A 21,545-nucleotide genomic window follows, 5' to 3' on the forward strand; every position below is an offset into this window, starting at 1 on the left:
CTTATGTTTTAACGGGACAACATAGATGGTGCTGGTTTTCTTCTGGGGAGTAAATTTGGCACAGGCATATAAAGAGAAGATTAATCTAGCTTTATCTACTTACATTTGTCGGTCATTAGTATTTGTATTGTATGTTTGCCTTAAAAATGTTATTAAAGTTTATTTAAAGAAAACGGAAGGCATCTGTCTTCCCCCTTATAAGTCCCAGGCCAGGAGTACAAGGATCAAGTCTACTTTTCTTGAGTTCCTGGGCCGAGTACTTTAGCTTTTAGTGATAACAAGTTCAGTGTGATGACTTCAACTTGGCAGTGGTACCAGGTCCCAGTACAGGGGCAGTTATCCTCATCAATAGGGGGTTCTGCAAGATGATTTCAGAAGGCCATATGCCCACCCCTATAATGTTTCTGGCCATGGTCAGCAGTACAGGTTCCAGTCCCCACTGATAAGGGTTCAACAAGATTGTCTGCTTGCTGTCGGTCGGTAACAGGTCTCAGTTACCTTATACCATGATGTGGAGGTCTGACTATTCCAGCTCAAGAAATTTGTGCAGGTTGGATGTTTTTTTTTTATGTACCAAAATATGAAAGTTTGGTCAAATTAATAATAAATTCTATTTGTGCTGAATTCAGGGGTGCACCACCCATGAGGCAACGTGAGAAAGGCGCCTCGGGCGGCAGCGCTGCTGCTTGACGGAGGGGGCGGCATCTCAGGGCAGTAAAATACTGTGTGGCTACGACCAAGGAACACCTGGTCCCGGGCCGCGGCTACGGAATTTACATGTTAAAAAAAAAAAAAGCTGCTGGAAATGGCACATTATATGGTGGGGAGCCTGTGTCACTGGCTTCTCTATCAATTATGGGACTGGTGGGTTCCCCAATTTATTATTACCAATAAGCAGGGGCATAACTTGAGGGGGTGCAGAGTATGCGGTCACAACCAGGCCCAAGAGGCTTTGGGGGCCCATGAAGTCTCACTTTCCCATATGAGAAGATTAGTACTATGAACCATACATTATAGTCGGGGGCCCTGGCACAGACTTTGCACTGGGGCCCATCAACGTCAAGTTACACCACTGCCACTAAGTAAAGTATATACCGGTAAATCTTTGACCGTTCAGAAGGGGTTAATGGGGGGTGGGGGTGCGTCTTTCTATAATTCGCCTCAGGCGGAATTGATCCACCCCTCACTAGTTATTAACAACAGATCAGCAGCAAAAATTAGAAACAGTAAAAACACTAAAAGCACAAAGTATAGTAATGACACAATTGGAGCACTGAATCAAGAAAATATGTTAGTTATGCCATCGGTGCTAAACTTTAAATCCAAATATAACGACAGGGTTTTATCCCCCAAATTTCTTCCCAAAAAGAATAAAAAGTTAATAATTTTAGATGTAATCCACAACAATGCCAAATACATAATACAACTCATCCTGCAAAAAACAAGACGTCCTTCAATCAATGGAAAATGAATATAGCAGTGCAAAAGTATCAAACAGAAAAAAAAAAAAAAATAAAATAGTAATAATACATACTTGGGTTCCCCAATCTTCACCCCTGGGTGTTGGGTGTAGGCGTGAGTGTGGGTGCTGGGAGCCGATTTAAACGCCATCGGACAGATAGGACATTTGTAGAACACTTCACAATGGGTGCCCTGGATGTGACACTTCAGGGCAGCGATCTCTGAATACACCACATTGCAATGAATACACCTAGCAAGTAGAAAAAATAAAAATTAATAAATTTATAATATTTTACATATATGAATATCATCGAGGCGGAGGATGAGATGGACCTACCGGAAGCCGATCCTGCGGGTGTAGTGCAGACAGTTCTTGGTGATGTGATTCTGGAAATGAGCCGACCTGCAGATGGCGCCACACTCGGGGCAGGTGAAGGGGGACTTGTGTTGGTGGATGCGCTGATGACAAGCAAAGCTGCACTGGTTGGGGAGCAGCATCATACACACGCTGCAGGTCTTCTGCAAGATACAACAACGCAGGGACCCGCCGTTATCTACAACATCTAAATTTATAGGGAGATAATAGCCAATATTTGCCGTTATAAATATTTTTGGGGGTTAATAAGTGATAATTTTACAAGTAACCAATATAACGGGACTTTGCAGGGTATTAATATTACTGACCGATCCATCCTGATATCCAAAAAAAACCCAAAAACAACAGCACCCCAAAAAAAAGCGCAGCACAGCACTACCAACTTCCTATATAGTCAACAATCAGAGGTAGAAAAAGCGCAGCGCAGCCCAGGCTTGCAGTGTGAACAATGACGCGTCTTTCACCCAAACACAACTTTTCGACCGCTGAGCAGACCTCTTCAAGAATTCGGACACCTCTTTGTTCGCACTGCAAACATCTGCAAAATTTTTTTCTAGTTATGACTACCCTGCAGTGCAACATCGCCCGGCGCATTTCCCCCAGCAGTGCAACATCGTCCGGCGCACCCCCCTGCGCAACCGCCCAAAGTGCGCCATACCCCCGCGCATTACCCCCCGCGGTGCGCCATCGCTGAGTATTACTGGGGTTGTTTGACCTTTTTTTCCTATATTACATCCCCGGCTATTCCAACAGTGAGAAATTGGAGAGTCAGTTAAGCCTAATATTAGTTAAAATAAGAGAAAATACATTTTAGCGATAGTGACTGCCAGACAGTTCAGCCTGCAAAACAGCAAATAATGTGCAATACCGGTTGTGTCCAGGAGGTGGCGATATTCCCATTCTTATAGGTGTCTGTAATGTGAGGTTATGGCGCCCTCACTGCGTTCTATGGCGTTACTCAGTTATGTATTATTTTCTATGGTTCTATCACTTCTACGATGTACTTCAGGATAATGAATACTTTAGTTTAACCTCAATCCCACAAGGAAACTGACGACTGTTTCAGACCAAAATCTATTATGAATTTTTTAGGAAAATCCATCAGGACATCATTTTGTTAAGCAACATAGACTTCCAATACAGTGGTCACGTATCAGGTCTCCTGCCATCATTAATCTGCACAGATTATTCTAAAGTGCTAGTAACGGGGGGCATAAGGTACCCCATTCATGTGTACTGCAGATATTCAAAGAAATCTACCGTCAAAATACATCCATGATAAACATTACTCATAGATCCAGGCACCATGACTGTGGTATCTTCTTATAATTGTTATCCATGGCCTCCTTCCTTCTAACATCAACTTTTTAAACTATGAGAATGAGCCTGAAGGGCTCTGGGGGTGTTACCAGAGCCCCTCCTTGCTGTAGCTTCATAGGCAGTAACACTGTGCAGGAGCATTTCCCCCTTCCCACTGTATGTACAGCAGGCAGAGGAAGGGGGCGGTGCTAAGGGAGCAGGGCAGAGGATGAGTGCAACAGTCTGTAAAGCCAGATGGGCTAGGGTAGTCCTTCAGACTCATTAGCATAATTCTAAAAGTTGCTTTTAGAAGGAAGGAGGCCATACATCACAAATATAAGAAGATTTTCACAGATCTGTGAGTAATGTCCATGGTTTATCAAGAGGGATTTTGATGGGAGTTTTCCTTTAATCTGGAATTTTCCAACATTAGAAAAAACCATTGGGGGAATAACTTGTGTAAACATAAAAGGAACCCCACATATTAACCTCCCTGGAGCCCCCTAGTCCCACCTGACCAGAAGTCGTGACTTCATATCCAATGTTCACGTTACCCACTCTCTGGTCTCCTTGGTCATGTGCCATTCCTTCACATGTGACCATGAAGGCCAGTGATTGGTTCAAACACAACGAATGAGACCTTCCCATGGGACAGGAAGCTCCAGAGATAGAAGGAATTGGAATCCAGAAAGGCAAGTTTGCGTTTCTTTACATTTTTGTTTACACAATCTGGTCCTTTTCCAATAAAAGAAAACCTCGTTAAGAAGCATAAAAGAAGAATGGATCCTGTTTCAATATGTACACACCAGCAGGTTAGTGTGCAAGAAGCACAGCATCCATGTGGTGTATTTCCTTTAAGTGAGAAATCCACAAGAAAAGATGGGCAACTATCCTGCTCTGGCTCCCAGTTACCACATTGACACGGGAAGTTCTTGGAGACAACTGGACCAATTGTAGGCAGTAAGTGGACTCCTCAGACCAGGGAATAACAAAATGAAAAACGGAAGCCATGTCTCATGATCTGAGGAGACCGTTCTTTGGCTGAAGCTGGTCCTAATCCCCCCTACTCCAGAACATTTGGCAAGAACCTGGACTGAAAAACAGAAGTATTGAGGCGCCTTTGGAATCTTTACAACTTTGGAATCCCACTCCACATTGGGATGGGATAAGTATACATTCCATTTTTTCCCTATTGACACCCTAGGGTTCTTCAGGACCTTTGGAGGCCCTTCAAAAGGTGCTGAACTGGCACTTGTGTACATGTATATTTAGAGCAGGAGAATATGTAGATGGATTTCATAGGTGAAGGTCCTTCTCACGATAAAATTTGGTGGGTGGTCTGGGTGGCCATTGGCCCCTTTGAAGGCTTGGGCCCTGGGCTACTGCCCAAACGACCGATATTATCCACTACTGCTTACAAGGGTCGTTGGCTTTTCAGAGAATCCAAATGGGAAAGGCAGTGGGGGGTGGCGGTGACTTGAGTCATCTAGGACCCTTGGCGTATGCACCTTGCACATGGTAAGTACAACTCACTTAACTGCACACGCGCCCAAGAATGTGTTTTCCAAGCTTAGCTTCACTTTGAGCAGTGTACGTGCGACGGGGATCCGAAGAAAGCCCAAGTCCATATCAGGAACTTAAAGGTTTCATTTAAAGGTTTGGAACCATAAACCATGCTTCAATAGGCATCACTCGGGCACACAATCAAATGAAGAAGTCCACGTTAAAGGGGTTTTCCCCACAAAGGCAAGTTAGGCCCTATCCACAGGATAGGCCTAACACGCTGATCAGTGGGGGTCTCAGTGCTGAGACCCCTGCAGATCCAGAGTACGAGGGATCCGACTGACCCCTCGCTGCTCCGCGGACTAATGGAGCAAACGACCCCCAACTGCTCAGCAAGTTGGGCCCTATCCCATGGATAGGGCCTTACTTGCCTTCGTGGTAAAACCCCTTTAATGGACAATGTAGTGTAATTATACAAGTTACCTACCTGCCCACTGGTGTCCACCACTTGCTGATAGTGTGTGGCTAAGGAAGTCTCATCCGGGAAAACCTCATTGCATTCCAAACACTTCAAACTATGCCGGCACAACTTAGACGGATCTTCATCTAAAGGCATAGCAGGCGTGACTGCGGCACTCACTGGAGCGGATATCACTGGGCTGGAAGCTGCAGGCGCAACCTTTGCTACTGTATGTGCCACCACAGCAGCGGGACTTTGTCGAGGAGCCGGTGTAGTTGGAGTGGAAACACTGTTCTGGGGAGAGGCGATCATCTGATCGACTGGGACTGGTTTTAGGATAAGGTGCGAACATTGCATGACAACCCCTTTCTCTTTATGTCCACGTGCATGCGAGAGCAGGCTGCATTTATTATAAAAAACTAAATTTTTTGTGCAATGGTTGCAGGTGACTTCTATGCGTACACTACGCCGGTCATAATGCTGCAGAAGACTTTTTTCCAAGGCAAAAGCATCTCCACATTCTAAACACTTGTATCCACGGGCCGGCAGAGTAATTCCTGCGTTGCTTGGTGGACTGAGATTGGGAACATATACGGGAACCGGGTTAACACTACTCAATACTTTATTAAAGGCCTCCACCACAGAACTTTGCGAAGAAGCCACCACTTGAACTCTGGATACCTTTTTAGTCGGTGTCACCACAGTGGTGGGTACTAGGGTTTGTTTTATCTGCTGTTGGGGCTTAGTCAACACTTGGCGAAGTTCTGTTGTTGTTTGAGAACCTTGAGGCAAAAGGTTGAGGTTGGCAAAATGCACCGTTTTTGGCACAAGTTTCGCATTGGCAAGACTCGAAGCTGGAACCACCACGGTCTGCTGTTGAATGGCATTGGCAGCCTTAATGATAGCATTGCTTGCGCTTTGGACTGACGCAGCAGATATGACTGTAGCCTTCACTGTAGTATTGTTACCAAACTTTAAGTTTATTACTTGTGAGCCTGCCGTTTTCACTGCAGATACTGGCAGGAAGGCTGTGGCCACAGGTTTAATGGTGACCTGTTTTGGAGGAGCATCAGTAGAAGCAGCAGTGTTGGTTGCAGGACTTGATTGCACGGTGGTTCTCGAAGGAGAAGGAGAAGAAAGAATAGCTGTTGCAGATGTAGGAGATGACAGAACTGGTGATGCTACCATCGAAGGTGACTGATCTGAAGACTGTTTGGTTCCTTCTGCGTCAAATTCCGGCAACACCCTGGTAACAGTCCTCTTAATTTCACCAGATGAAGTCTTGATGGTCTTTATCCTTACTTTTGGGATGGCTGGAGTTGAACCACCAGAGGATGGAGAACCTTTGCTACTATTCTCACTTGAGACACTTCTCGGACTATCGCTTGGTTTCACAGGGGCCTTCTTTACTCCATCGATGAGGCTTTGAACAGTCAACGGAGCATCAGGACACTTGACATTTGCCGACTGACTATCACTTATTTCTTTTGGCACCGGAGGAGACTCCTCCATATTGGACTGTAGGTCTTTTGAGTCAAAGGTTGTCTTCTTAGCACTGAGGGCTGCAATGGCCGCAATGCACGAAGAAAGTTTTGCCGAAGACTTTAACTTCAACAGTGATAGACTCTCCCCATTGACTTCTCCCTTCTCTGATTGCACTTTCCCATCGGCCGCCCTCTGGGCACCATCTTTCAGTTTATCCTCCTTTTTCATCTTTGAATCATTTAGCGTGGCCATCTCAAAGCCTTTTTGGCAACCCTTGCTTTTTCTGCCATTGCTTGCAATGGCGTTTCCAGATTTTAGCAAATGTTCCACCACCTGAAGCTTCTCTCTCTCACTTGGGCGTTGAGTTAACATGTTGGAACCGAAGCCTGTGGTCAGGTCAACATGATCAGGGGGATCATCGACTTCAATTTTTTCATCCTCATCGAACTCTTCAGCACTGGAAATGGGACTAAATTGGTTAAAGACGGAGTCTTTCTGAACATTTCCAGACACCATTACCTTTTCTTTGAGAGATTTTAGACCTTCTTTATTAAAACGTTCGAGATTAGAGATGGTGAGAAAGCCATTATGTAAACCGTTACCCGCGGAGTGATGAGAGTCCTTCTCGGAAGCTTCTGAGGATTCAATGGTCCTTACGTTTTTCACTATAACGCTTACACCGACGTCAGAAGAGGACGGGACGTGAGTGTCGTCGTCTCCTTGGGCGTTCTGCTTTATATGATTATCGTGCTCGTCGTGCCCAGACTCAATGGCTGCTTTCGGATCCACCATGTCAGGAATGTCAAAGGCTGCAAGAAGGTCATCGAAGTCCGGGGTCTTCATATCTCCCATGATCACGCGCTTGTATTCATTCAATCCTAACGTGCAAAATGAACACAATGAGTTAATGAAAGCCGGCTGATATCTCATAACTTTTCTCAAATCTGGCGGAACCTATTTTACAAAAATGTATAATTCTATTCATAGAAGCCAAATGCAGAACTAAAAAAAAAAAAAAGATTATTGATCTTAAAGGGCTATTTTTTATTTCATAAGGTGATGACATAATGCTAGGTTAAGCAAGCCGATTGGTTTAGGTTTGACCACGGATCCCGGGAAGATCAAATATCGACCCACGGAAATCCGTCATAAACCAGGGACATTACTCATAGATCCAGGCACCGGGACTGTGGTGATCTTCTTGTATTTGTCATCCATCGCCTCCTTTCTTCTAACACCAACTTTTACAATTATGTTAATGAGCCAGAAGGGCTCTGGGAAGCATTACCAGAAGATCTGTGCTGAAGATTCGCAGGCTGTTACACTGTCTCACCTTCCCCCTGCACCCTCAGCACTTTCACCTCCCTCTGTCTGCTGTAATCTCACACAGTGGTTGGGGGAAAGTGCTCCTGTACAGTGCAACAGCCTGTGAAGCTCTAGCATAGATGGCCTCTGTTAACAGCCTGCAGAGCCCTTGTGGCTCATTAGCATCATTTTAAAAGTTGATTTTAGTAGGAATGAGGACATAGATAACACATATAAGAAGATACCACAGTCCCGTTGCCTGGGTCTAGGAGTAATGTCCCTGGTTTATCAGGATGGATTTTCATGGTAGATTTTCTATAAGTTTAGACAAGTTTTAGAATTCATGGAGGCCCAAAGGACAAATCATAACCAATCAAAAATTGTTTCTACAAACAAGACAAGGCATCCTGCTCATCTTCATGGCTCTGTTTAATATTGCTGCTTAGCATCTCTCAAGGACAAGCTGCAGTACCTGACATGGCCACACAAATAAGACGTGGGTTGTATACCATGGGTGAAAATTCTGGCTACCGGCAGATGCCACTAGAGGATTGCATTGAAAGCAGACTAGAACAGGAATTACAATAATTTTACTGTTCCATCCACCATGCTTTACCCTACAGCTCTGCATTAGAGAAAGCTCAACACGAGTTGGGAGCAAATACAGAATGATGATATATAGTGGACGCTCCGGGTCTACATGGGGTCACACAAGGGGTCATTATAGTGGTCACCATCACTCAGAGAGGAGGTATGGATAGGATCATCTTATGTTACTCTTGTATACACAGAATCTCACATTCCTAAGCTATAGTGAGGGTAAAGCGCCATCCCCCGCCCCTCCCGCATAGGAAGGAGGCCAGACTGTCTGCCAGGGTCCCCTAGACTTCTACAGAATACCAAACACATTACACATACGTATCCCCCGGGGGCAGTGCAAGACCCATCATGTACACAGGCAGGAAAGTGCAACTATTTAGTTCAAAATAGATATTTTTTCTCCCTTTTCTGTATGTCCCGTTACATAAGATGTCATTTCCTGCACCAAAATCTGCGACAGAAGCCAATACACCACCAACAGGGGTTGACACCCAGCTTTTCCAGGCTCCTGAAGGGCTCATAATCTCCTCAGATGTACAGTAACACCCAGCATTATGATTAGAACTATGATAAACTATGCAATACTCCTATAACATAGGTCACCTGTGTGATCACTCAGCTTAACCCAGACTCCTGAACAGCAAAATCACTCAGAATTCCAATGCCTGATGCCACTACGTCATAGATCATACAGACCACTTAGCTGCTTGTTAGTCTGGCCAAAAAAGTTAAGTAAAAACTATAATAGAGGCCACAAGTGTTGTCTTCCATCTTTTCTGGACTCCCGAAAGGCAAAAGTGCTTAGATTTAGACATATCAACATGAAGTTTGGGAAACTCAACTTTCTCCTATGCTTTTCCTCCAGGTTTTACATAGTCAGCTATTCCCTTGTCTTGACAAGCTACATGCAGTAGAGGAGGAGTGCAGATGGCGGAGTAACACACAGACTACATAGGCTTAGTGTGTAGTCTGTAACCACAGATCACACATTGGTCTGCATATGAGCTGCATACACAAAACTTGAAGAATTGTAAGGTTTGTTTGGCTACTTACTCCGGGTTACTTATCGCTGTCCTCTTGTGTGTGTGGTTGGATTTAATGCATCCGGACAGACAGCGGCAGCCCCTGGCGTCCTCCGGCTTGTAGGATGGGTGATGACCCGGTGCATGGCACGCCCTTCATTTTGCACTGCAAACATAAGGAAAAGCCAAAAGCTTATTACTTCAAAGTTGCGGTTCCATATACACATGAAAGATGAAGGCCCCACCTCCGAGACCCTCAACCGTTTCGAGAACATGGGTTCCATGACCCCTTCTTGGAGGCAATTAGTTTGGGGAGGGCAGCCATTTTGGCCACTCCAGTAGACTTGAATGGAGAGAGGCGTGGACTGCTCTCCATCCTGCATTGTTGTTACACAGGGTCCACAAGTCCTCAAGACGGGGTAAAGGTCCCAGACGTGGAACCTGTTATGGCATATTCTGTGGTTGCATCCATAAGGCCCTAAATCAGTGATGGCGATCCTTTTGGAGACAGAGTGCCCAAACTACAACAAAAATCCACTTATTTTCCATGAAGGGCCAACATGGCATTTTAAGCAGTAACTTATTGCTACCTGTTCTTCCACATCTTTCAATCGTATCGGCCCCCGAGGAAACCAATACAATTGAAATAAGTAAGGCAAATTCAGACTCATTGTAGTTTCTCTCCAGGTTCTCTCTGTAGAGGAGGAATGGTGGGTCCAGAATGAGAACCTCTAAAGATGTTTCAGTTCTGTCAACACCTTCTCACTTTTCCCGTAGATCCAAACAGCCAATGAAGTGTCACTTTAAAATAGTGCTGAGAGAAAAATCTCTTAAGTTGCCTGGGACTGCAGGAAGATTTGGTGGATTTGGTCCTATTTGGTGAACTCTGTCCTGAGGCAAGTGCCCACAGAAATGGCTCTGTGTGCCACCTCTGGCACCCGTGCAATAAGTCCGCCACCACTGCCCTAAATGATAATACCCCTTTGATAGGGTTTTGTAAGTTTATTAAGGATGAAGTCTAAAAAGGACCTTCCTCACCAACGTCCACCAAATCTTCCTTAATCAGTTTACTATCAGTAGGACCTCCCCTAACCTTCTCATGGTTGAGAATTGGCTACACTTGGTTTTAGTCCACATCCTGTCTTGTTGCTACATTGTATCAGAGACCACGATACTGAGCTACTGATACAATTGTAACAAACCATGTAAGGACTCAGTTCATACTGGGCCCCACAGCCTTTTGACGCATAACTGAATAAGCCAAAGAGGAAAAAGCAAAGGAAATTTACCATCAAACTCCATCATGATAAACCAGGTACTGAAACTGTGGTAATCTTCTTATATTTGTTATCCATGGCCTCCTTTCTAAAATCAACTTTTAAAATTATGCTAAGAGCCAGAAGGTTTCTCAGAGGCGTTACCAGACCTCTTCCATGCTGCAGCTTCACTGGCTGTTACACAGTGCCGGAGCACATCACAACTCTGCACCATTAGCTCTTCCCCCATTCCTCTTCCTACTGAAATCCCATACAGTGGGGAAAAGGTCCTGCATAATGTACCAACCTGCAAAGCTACACCTCAGAGGGGCTCTGGTAATGCACCTTCTGGCTCATTAACAGAATATTAAAAGTTGATTTTAGAAGACAGGAGGCCATGGATAACAAATGTAAGAAGATACCACAGTCCCGGTGCCGGGATCTTTGAGTAATGTCCCTGGTTTATCAGGATGGATTTTGATGGTAGATTTCCTTTAAAGGGATATTCAGAAAACCTCTACTGAGAACAAGTTTTCAATAATAAAAGAAGAGAATAAAATAGAAGAATAGACCCCATACTCACCTGTAAGGAGGGCTCTGCTCAGACACTTAACTCTTGTGCACGTGACCATCGAGTCCTTTCGAGTTCTCAGGGGTCAGGTGCACAACGAATAGGATTTCAGCATCGCCATTCACACAAGAACGGAAGCTGCCACTAGAGCCATGAGGCCCCCTCCTTACAGGTCTATGGGGACGTTCTGATTCTATGAATACCCTTTTAACCCATGAGTCGCTGGAGCATGTGTTAAACGCACCAGCAGTAACACAGTATGAATGAAGTCTTAGGGGCGACGCGGTCGGCCGCCCCTGGTCTCAGGGATGGCGCAGTTATAGGGCATTATGGCCACACAATTTGGCAGCTTCAGATGTAAACTAGAGCGTTTCTATGCACTGATAACAAGCGATTTGAAAATATTGCGGAAAGAAATTCCATTTTTCCGGTTTTTCCTCTCGCAGTGCAGTAGAATTCGCCTTCCTGATTTATAATATATTGCTACTTTTTTGATATTACTAGAATATAATGGAATATAATGCAATTAAAAACAGTTTACAATGACACAAACAGAACTTTGGGAAAGCAATGCATAGTTAGGGTTCCCCTCGATCCGCTTCCTTCTACTCATACACCAGGAGGGGATCACATTGTACAACATCACATAATCCAGGAGTAGAAAAACAGGGGGACAAAGTCCAGGAGCAAGAACACATCACCTCCCCGGTTCTGCATGGCTTGCACATTCCTGTCCTTGGCAAGAACTTACACAGTCAGAGTTAGGAAAGAGTTAAAAGAGTAATCCCAGCAATGGCGAAAACATTGAGCGTTTTCATAGTCAATCAATTGATGTAACTAGTAAAAACAAAAAAAATAGACAACATCCTCTCTGCTCGACAGGTACAGGTCATTGCTCTAACAGGGATTCAGGGGGTTGTTCGGTGATTGCCAAAAACAGCGCCACATCTGAGCAAGGTTTGTAGCAGTATTGCAGCTCAGATCAGGGTCACCATGTGCTCTGGGGACTACTCGTCATCCAATCAGTGGCCTCCTTGAAGGGGTTCCTGTGAACCTTGGCCAAGCCGTCAGTGATGGAGACTGGAATAGCAACTCAACATGCGAAATCGGGCTTAAAGGGGTTGTCCTCACTTAGAGAGTCATACCTGCTTTTTACATAAAACAGCACCACACCTGACCAGGGGTAGGTAATGCAACTTACTGAAACTACATTCACTTCTATGTAGCTAAGCCGTGGGCCATTGGAAGAATAGCCATGCTTTTCAGCCAATGGACAACATTTATAATAGGTTAAGTACAATTCAATTTTTTTTTGCACCCCAGCTCCTAAAAGGAGTTTTCCATGATAAAATGGAAAATCCCTTTAATAGAGCAGGTTTTTTTCCAACCTCTTTGAAGACATGGCAGCATGAAAGTGACATGGTGTAGTCCCCAGTGAGCATGCCTGACCATCAAGCTTGCTTGCCCATGGTTGATGCTACCAGAGAAAGAACAAAAACAGACAAAGGGGCGGAGTCTCATCACAATACACTGAGAGCATCAAGTGATAGGTCAGTGACACAGAGCTGCTGTCCATGTGCCTCCTATGTGATGCAGCTTCAGCCGGTCTCCCCAGCTTCCCGCAGGGTTACACCGGAGATTCTGCACACAGCACTCACAGACAGGAGAGTACTAGAACACTTCTGATGATCGTTTGGAGACTCACCTATAGTATCACTGCACTCCTGTGTCCTAAATTATGGCTGGATTAACTATAAAGCGATATAAGATAGCAGGGAGGGAGGGAGGAGTCAGACTTGAAAGTTTACAGGAAGTCCTAGAGTGAGGAAAGATGGACTTCCTGTCTGCACAGGAAGAACCTCTGGACTGGTGGTCACACGGGATCACATGACACAGACGGCCATATTGAAATGGAGGAAAATGTATGGATGTCACAGATCTGGAATAAAATGAATTGTACTTCTAGAATATTACTGGTGAGTTAGTTTTATACATACCACAAAATATCTTTCTGGGTGCTACTTTAAAGGTTGTGCCTCGTCAGACCAAGCCTCTATTCTAGGGCTGCGTTCACATGTTGCGCTTTAGTTGCATTGACGGGGAGGAGTTATTCCTATCCGCCATTTACTTTAGCCCTAAACTTCGATAAGTTGTCAGATAACAATGCACAAGGCTTGTTGTTAGTCCACAAATGCAAGGACTTATGTCTAAACGCATCTGCGTTACGAAGTTACTCTTCCTCCGCGGCACTTGGGGGTTCAAGATGTAATTTAAGTGCAACGTGTGAATGTGGCCTATTAATTGAGAGCGCCATGGGTAAAGTGCAACCATAGGACAACTGGGGCCGATTCTGCTAGAAGGATGATGATGGTCTTATATAAAGAGCACGTATGATAATTGCTCACAAAGGCCCCTCCTCTATACTGGAGAGGAATGCTCGTCTGCTGTCCCCCATGCTTTACACTGCTGCTAATATTCATGTACTCAGGTACAGTAGGATCAATAATGAAGGTGTTCAGAGATCTGCATGGGCCTCCTTTCTCCCTGCAGTCTGGAACACTGTAACGGAAAGGCAGTTGTGTTAAGCTATTTATAACCTGCCTGGGGGTCAGCAGAGACTGAAGCAATATACATTCCTGAGTGAGGCCGAATGAAAGGGGGGAAGCAAATGAATGTATTGCACGTCGCACAATCTGAGGCCTTCCAGCTAGGATGCAACTACAACTCCCAACATGCCCCCCCCCCCACAGTGGTGATTCATCAGGGCATGCTGGGAGTGTGTAGTGTAACAACAGCTGGAGGGCTATAGACATCCAATTGGTGAAAGCCCAATAAGAATTTAAGCCACAGGAGGACATCATTTCTATGTTGCCAAATACCTCGCTGCGTCCACATGTTGCTTTTCTGTTGAGTTTGGCAATGCAATTCAAGCACAATGGGGAGGATCCTGGCCTGATAACGGATGTATTTCCACTGATTAGACATGAGCAGACCCCATGTTTGGGGTGTCCCTGGCCAGTTATAGCCATGGCTAGTTGTTAGGGGCGTCAATATGCCAGATTGGCTGATCGCCCGCCGATATGTCCAGGTCAGGCAATCAAACCCGGACATCGGTCCTGATCATCTCTACAAGCGATCAGTAACGAGAACCAGATGTTTTGCATGGTTTACATGCAAAACACTGGCGCTCATTCCCACTAAAACGCATGCGATCAAGCCAAGCCCTTTCACGTTGTGTTTGAATGGCGTTTCTAAACGCAACTGAAATGCATTGTGTAAATGCAGCCAATTGTAAATATAATATAGAATTATAAATATAATATACATATATATAATAGCTTCTCGTTAATGCTTCGGAAGGTGTATGACCACAGCCTTCAATCGCTGAGGTCATACCTGTATTTGGCAGGTTCTGCTGCACATTTCATTTTTAGAGCTGCGCCAAAAAAAAAAAAATTTCAAAATGTGTAAAGTAAGGTCCAGAAAAGTCTATGGGGACGGTGAAAGGAAGACCTGCCGCTACTAGCTTTCCCTTACACTCTCCTTAAAGGGCATCTACCACCAGGATGAATGGCTTCATGCAAATGAGCCTAAGGGGCTCCAGGCTCCATAGGCGTTAATGGAGCCTGGAGCACCTCAGGCTCATTTGCATACAGTATGTCCTTTAAACAGAAAGAGTAACAGAAGGCCCCAACGCAGGTATGACTTGGGCCTTAGTACCCCTATACAGGGGGTGTAAATCTGCTGCAGATTTCAATGAGATTACAAAGTTTTATGGAGGGAAAAAGATTCTTCAAGGAAATTTGAAGGACATCTACTACCAGGATGAAGGATTGTAAACCAAGCACTGGCATACTGTTGTGTGCCCCTTCTGGCAGGATCTGCTCTTCTTTTAGCTTCTTATGTCCTGGTTTGTACAAAAATAAGGCTTATTCAATTAAAAAAAATTAAAATAATTCAAAATAATTAATTATTCAAATGAGCCTGAGGGGCTCCAAGCTTCATAGGTGTTAAGCCCCTCAGGCACATTTGCATAATTGTTAAGCTGAAAGAAGAGCAGATCCTGCCAGAGGGGGCACACACCAGTGTGTCAGGGTGCTTGTTTTACAGTCCTTTCATCCTGGTGGTATATGTGCTTAATATAATCTGTAAAAGTTTCTGTGCCAGAATCGCAGCAGATCTTTCTCTTCTCTCAATGGGAGAGGACAATTCCTTTGCGATTCCGCAGCAAAATTCAGCCCCATGTCCACTACGTATTACAAGAGGATTTACCCTAAATGTCGGATCGTTTTAATCGCACTTAGGGTTGGGATTTTCCGCCCCTGTTTGCAGTTTGGATACATCAGGGCGATTGTATGATAAGTAATGGCTCCCTGGATTGCTTGCTACAGATTTGCACATGAGTAGACAGTCACAACCTTGATCCTTGCACCCAGATTACACAATCTTTGGAATGTAAATGTACAGAGGTAAAGTCACCAAACTGTCCCCAATCCACCTCCTGCCCTCTTTAACCCATGCATCTCTCCCCTGCAATCAAAAGCCATATAGACCACAGAGCAGCCATACAGAAAATCCCTAATACAGCTTCTACACGGCCATGAATCCTAGCAAGGCCCCTCTGTGACAAAACAAAGACCTCCGAAGGCCTGGATTTTTCCCAAACAAGGCCTTCTCCCCACCAGGCCGTGCACGACACAGGGAGCCTCCCAAGTCCCTGATCCTTGCATTTAACCCTTTAAGTATAGAAATGAAAACAAAACTGGATTACTCTGGATGATGGCACTTACATTTCCCTTCTAATTATTCGTGTCATCTGGTCACCTCTTCCAGCCAAAACTAAACACAGATTTCATGTGGGCCGATGTTGGTTCCTGCACGAATACAGCTGTAGGCAATCACAGGGAAGAAGAAGAAGAAGGGGGGGGACAAATCCAGGCAGGGCCTGTCTCTGCAAAGCCTGCAGTAAACAAGAGGCCCTGAAATATCCATCCAGTGTCCTGATAGTGAAGCCACCTACATGCATGTGTCTCCAATTATAGCTACAAGGTCCCCCCCTGGAACCTTGGCAGATGCTATGGTGGTGATGGTAGTGGTGATGGTGGGGGGTGGAGGTAGGTTTAATAGGGAACCATCCGCAGAGTAATTCATGAAAAGCCAGCTCCACCAGGCATAATGTAAATGCAGAGGGTTACAGAGGCCTTCACGTCAAATCCTCCCCCTGTGGTGTATGCAATCAGCCTAGGAAACACAGACACATCTGACAATAGGAAACCACACAAGGCACATCATTCCCAGCCCCAACCTGAACGTAAAAACCTTGAAGGCTCTTCAAAGGTTCTCCATCAAATTTAAAAAAAAAACAAAACATAAGACACTGAAGCAAATTCCCAGCTTGGGAGAGAAAAGACACAGGAATGCAAGGAATGTTCTAGTCCAAATCATGGTCCCATCCCCAAGACTAGGACCCTAGGATGATCATTAAGCACTTACCCAGTGCAAATCTCCCCAAGGCTCTATGGGCTGCCTTATGGTGAGGAGCCTAGTGTCACATTGTGGAGACATTTTCACTATTGTTCTCCATTTTTCTTGATTGAAGCTATTAGAGGAGCCAGCAGAAGGCTGGGGCTGGCCAATAGACTAAGCGTCAACCAGAGGGGGGGTGTGGGGGGTTCTGCTGGTTTCCTGTTCTAGGAAGTAAGCGGGGATCTCTCCAAGGCGGAATATCTTAGAGGTCCATTCCTAGAGCGGTGCGAGCCTTTGTTCTGGTCTTCTCGTCATTCATTACAGCTGCCTCTTGTGTGTCCCTTGTCTGCCACGCTCGCTCTTCTCTCCCAGGCCTCCAGCTTATAGACAAGATGCACAAGCCCAGCTCACATGAATGCATGCACACTTTTTTTTTTTTTTTTTTAACAAGACAGGTTTTTCATTTTCATTTGCAGCTCGGAAATTGGACGTAATTCGGACGCGAGTCGTTATTCATTCCTGGCATTTTCCAAAACGGGGAAACAATAGGGACCTGATATTGAAGGCAGGAAAAAAAAAAAGTAGAATTAAAATGGGCAATTGCGAGAGGCAGTTACAGGTTGGCGGTAATATATGTGATAATATACGGAAATTATACATGTAACGGATACATTTTATGGAGAGGAGGATGTGCTGTAGGATATGAAGTCAATAAAATATAGAAATAATGCAAATCAGATAAATGGAGACATTATGATACAATGTAACAACATGTGTAAACATAATGCAACATAGAATATATATTTAATAAGTAACATATATTACATATAATACTGTAAATAATAACATATCACGTGCCATAACACATCAATGCGCAACAGAGCATAGTTTACCGCTGTTGCTCTTACATATGACTGCAGGTCTGCGACACACAATCCAATCCAGTCTGATCCAACCCAATCTGATCCAATTGCAATCGCCCTACGGCACATGCACGCCCTTTAAACTTTGACCTTCCGCAAGGGGTTAAACATCCTCTCGTGACATCTCACCACGTATTTTGCAGCATTAACCGGCACAGACACAACAAGCAAAATATGCACAGATCATGCAATCCGATATTTTTACGCCCCCAGGTCCGCATCCGCCCGAATTCTGCACGTGCATGTCCATAAAATAATTCCATAAAATTACTTGTAGAATAAATCTTCCAGATCTGAGCTTTATGGCTTATAGCAGTGTATACAGTGTCCCCCTCCCGCCCGGTGTAGACGCGCACAATACCGTGTTTTTACTATTGCAAATGTCACGTCCCCACGCTGTGTGTCTTACAGTTACGTGCATACTGGGTGCAAAAGGTACCTTGGTGCAATCTCTTCTCCCTGCCATGTAGGATCTAGCCCAACGCAGCTCAGTCACTGCATTGTTCATGAATCTGATCTGCCTCAAACCAGTTCTAGCTGGATCTGGACACCCTACATAAAAGGGCTATGGCATCCCTAGGATACAAGCCATTAGTCCCAAAATGATAGGCCCCTGCTTATCTAATTCTAACAATATTTTTGCATTATGAACCCCCCACCACCCCCAGCCAGCTCCCCTCCCCCTCCCCAGGAGTATTAACCATTTAACCTGCATTGATTGTAGGAGGAAGGAAGGAGCGGAGTGCAGCAGGCCCCCACGTCACCAGATCTTGCTGCAGTATGTCAGGCTCCTCTAACAGCCGGGAGGAAATTTAAAGGGGGTGATTATAAGGACGGACTGCGGTGATTGCCGTTATGAAAACGAAGGGAATGAAGGATCGTTCATTTTGCAATAATCCAGATGCTGATATTTTATGTATCATCGGTCACTGTCCCTTTTCTTGCAGAACCACAACTCCCAGCATGGATTGACCTTAGATACCACCGTGTATTCAGAATCAATGTTTGTACTGGCTTTTTTTACCCCATTTTGGCAAACGTCATTGTGGTTTTGCATCTTGTTTGGGTCATTGTCACTAAAATAAATAAAATTTGCATTTAAAAGGGTTTTCCCATGAACAAAAGTTAGGCCCTATCCAAAGGATAGGGCCTAAGTTGCCGATTAGTGGGGGTCTCAGTGCTGAGACCCCCGCAGATTGCGAAAACGAGGGGTCATTGCTCCGTCAGATTAATGGAGCAGACGGCCGCGCATGACCATTCTGCTCCGGTAATCTGTATGGAGCTGAAGGCAATTGCCGAGCGCTGCGCTTGGTGATCTCCGCCAGCTCCATATATATTAAAGGGGTTTTCCCACGAACACAAGTTAGGCCCTATCAACGGGTCTCAGTGCTCAGACTGCGTTCACATGTGGCGTTTTTGCTGCATTTTTAAATGCAGCAAAAACGCTACTGGGAGGGGCTTGGCCAAAAAGCATACACATTATAACAGCTGAGAAGAGGTCATGTGCCTAATTTCATTTACTGTTAAATTTTGCGTTTACAAAACCCAACGCATGTTGCTGCATACGTTTTGTTAACAAATGAGTTAACACATGTGTTTTGATAATGCGTGTGTTAACGTGATGATAACACATGCGTTAGAATCGGGTTTACTATGCATTGTTTCAAAACGTAATAAAAACGCAACCAAAACGCACCGTGTGACAGCGTCCTCAGCGTTAAAACAATACAAGACACCGGGGTCACGTACTCATGCGTTTCCCTGTAAACGCACATCCGATTGGCCCGAGCCCCCTCTCCACCCCCACCCGTATGGCAGCATTACGTTATGAACATGTGACGATGGCTTTGGGATTTGAGTCACATTAATCATAATCCATTATAATACCACAAATGTAGATGCAGATCCACAACACAAACCCCAGAACCCCTGATTTAAACACAGGTTCCAGGCCAGACATCCTAAATATAAATCACTGACCAAACCCCAAGAATAAAAAGAGACCTCTTAAATTAATATACACCGAAGCCGAAACATATATAGACCCCCAAAGCAAACCCCCTTATTAAATATACCATATCTGTGTAAAAAAAAAAACAGAACCCGCCCCCCCCCCCCCGACTCCACACAGGCTGAATGTGTAATTGTCCTAAACAGAGCCAAAACCCAATGAATACAATACTCCAGCTCTAACCCACTAAACAAGCCAGGCAAATACGGTCAAGGCCTACTAAGGTGACCATTCCCCCCTAAATTAATACAGCACCAGACCCCTAACTATAAGATTGGGCCTTGTTGCCCACAGCAACCAATCAGATCATAGCTCTCATTTTACCATAGCACTTCAAGAAATGCAAGCTGATCTCTGATTGGTTGCTATTGACAACAAGAGCAGCCTCTGTGTGAGGCCTGGTGATTGTTTACATTTTTTGCCTCGGTCAGATAGGCTTCTGTTATGTGATAGGGGATTTCTGTTCAAGGAAGGGGGGCTGTAGCATTCATAAAATAATGCCAATAACGTAATATAAGCCCAAATCTCAAATGAATATTTTCTGGTTATCTAGAATAGTAATAAGTGTTCTTCAGCCGGCGCCATTAAAGTCATTTTAACAGGATTAAGGGGTTTTCTGTGCCGCCCCCTATTGTGGCTGCTATTGAGTAACATCCCTATGGGTGATGGCACACGTGGCGTTTGTAAGCTTGCATTTTCAGTCAGTTTAAAAACGCATCCGTTTTTGACCCCTTTGGCCTGTTTACCATCCGTTTGACTGCTTACAACCTGTTTATCTATTAGGATAATTGGGAAAAATGGACAAAAACAGTCAAAAACACATGCGTTTCTAAATGGACTGAAAACGCATGCTTAAAAACGGACTAAAAACGCCACGTATGCCATCACCCTATCCCTTTTATATGTTAGCAAATCCTGTCCAAATTACTGGAACTGGTAGCATGATGGGGAACACTGGAATGGGATTTGGGTCCATAATACAGACCATTTCATATAGAATTATTAAAGCCGAGTTCATATAACACAATTCAAAGGCAGCATCGAGGAGCTTACCCGAACCCATATGCGTTTAGGGTGCGTTCACATGTGGCGTTCTAGGATGCCTTGTTTATATCCAAAAAACATGGAGCTCATTTCCAATCCTATGCGTTTTCCGTGTAAATGCATACGATTTCAGGCAAAGCTTTTCTCCTCTCTTTGCATTGTATTTCAAAGCACAATTCAAGCGCTGTGTGTGAACGCGGCTTTAAGAATTCTGTATCCAACTGTTACTATTAGTGCAGTGCTTTATTAATAATGCAAATCTGTGTCTTGATATAATGTGATACCTTAAAATTCCCTTAATCTGGCATCAATCAGACCTCATGTTATTCTACTTACCATCAGGGCCATACAGCTGCTACCTGTGCTCCCCCACAAGGACTGACTGAAACAAAGGTCCGTGTTGTCACAGCCCCTCCCCCCCATGATCCTTTATGGACTTCTAGAAGCCAAAATACCAGAGCGAAGGACATCATGCAGTCCCAAAGGAAGGAGAAAATATGCATGGATGGACATATATATGGTACAGGAGCCAATATTCCCATCCCGAAGCAACAACCCCCCCTCCATTATTCCCAACTTGCAGTGCAAACCCTTGGGACGCTGCAGTTTTTGGATCAGACAGTGTGATATACTGGCAGAACCTTGTCCCATTTGCTGAATAAGATGGTTTCACCATCTAAAAATCCAATTTTCCCTTTGCCAAGCAGAAGCTCATTCACATGCATGAAGCAAGAAGCATGGGGGAAGGGAGATGTATCCTCCA

At 44.7% G+C, this 21,545-nt stretch overlaps 1 protein-coding gene across 6 annotated transcripts in view; it reads right to left on the reverse strand.

Moving 5' to 3' along the window:
• Nucleotides 1-21,545, reverse strand: part of ZNF532 (zinc finger protein 532) — a 46,755-nt gene that overhangs the window by 10,800 nt on the left and 14,410 nt on the right. For 2 of the 6 annotated variants that reach the window (XM_072133442.1, XM_072133428.1), the window contains exons 2-6: nucleotides 16,832-17,357; nucleotides 9,543-9,677; nucleotides 5,127-7,462; nucleotides 1,799-1,980; nucleotides 1,535-1,711 (exon numbers count right to left, since the gene is read on the reverse strand). In XM_072133442.1, coding sequence (XP_071989543.1) covers nucleotides 1,535-1,711; nucleotides 1,799-1,980; nucleotides 5,127-7,436 — 2,669 coding nt within the window. In that variant the 5' untranslated portion in view covers nucleotides 7,437-7,462; nucleotides 9,543-9,677; nucleotides 16,832-17,357. Of the gene's footprint in view, nucleotides 1-1,534; nucleotides 1,712-1,798; nucleotides 1,981-5,126; nucleotides 7,463-9,542; nucleotides 9,678-16,128; nucleotides 16,796-16,831; nucleotides 17,358-18,166; nucleotides 18,269-18,436; nucleotides 18,785-21,118; nucleotides 21,311-21,545 lie in introns of those variants that run through there. The other 4 variants (XM_072133436.1, XM_072133455.1, XM_072133450.1 and 1 more) reach the window with 4 other exon arrangements.

This window comes from Engystomops pustulosus, chromosome 1 (genome assembly GCF_040894005.1).
Source record: "Engystomops pustulosus chromosome 1, aEngPut4.maternal, whole genome shotgun sequence".
NCBI lineage: Eukaryota > Metazoa > Chordata > Amphibia > Anura > Leptodactylidae > Engystomops > Engystomops pustulosus.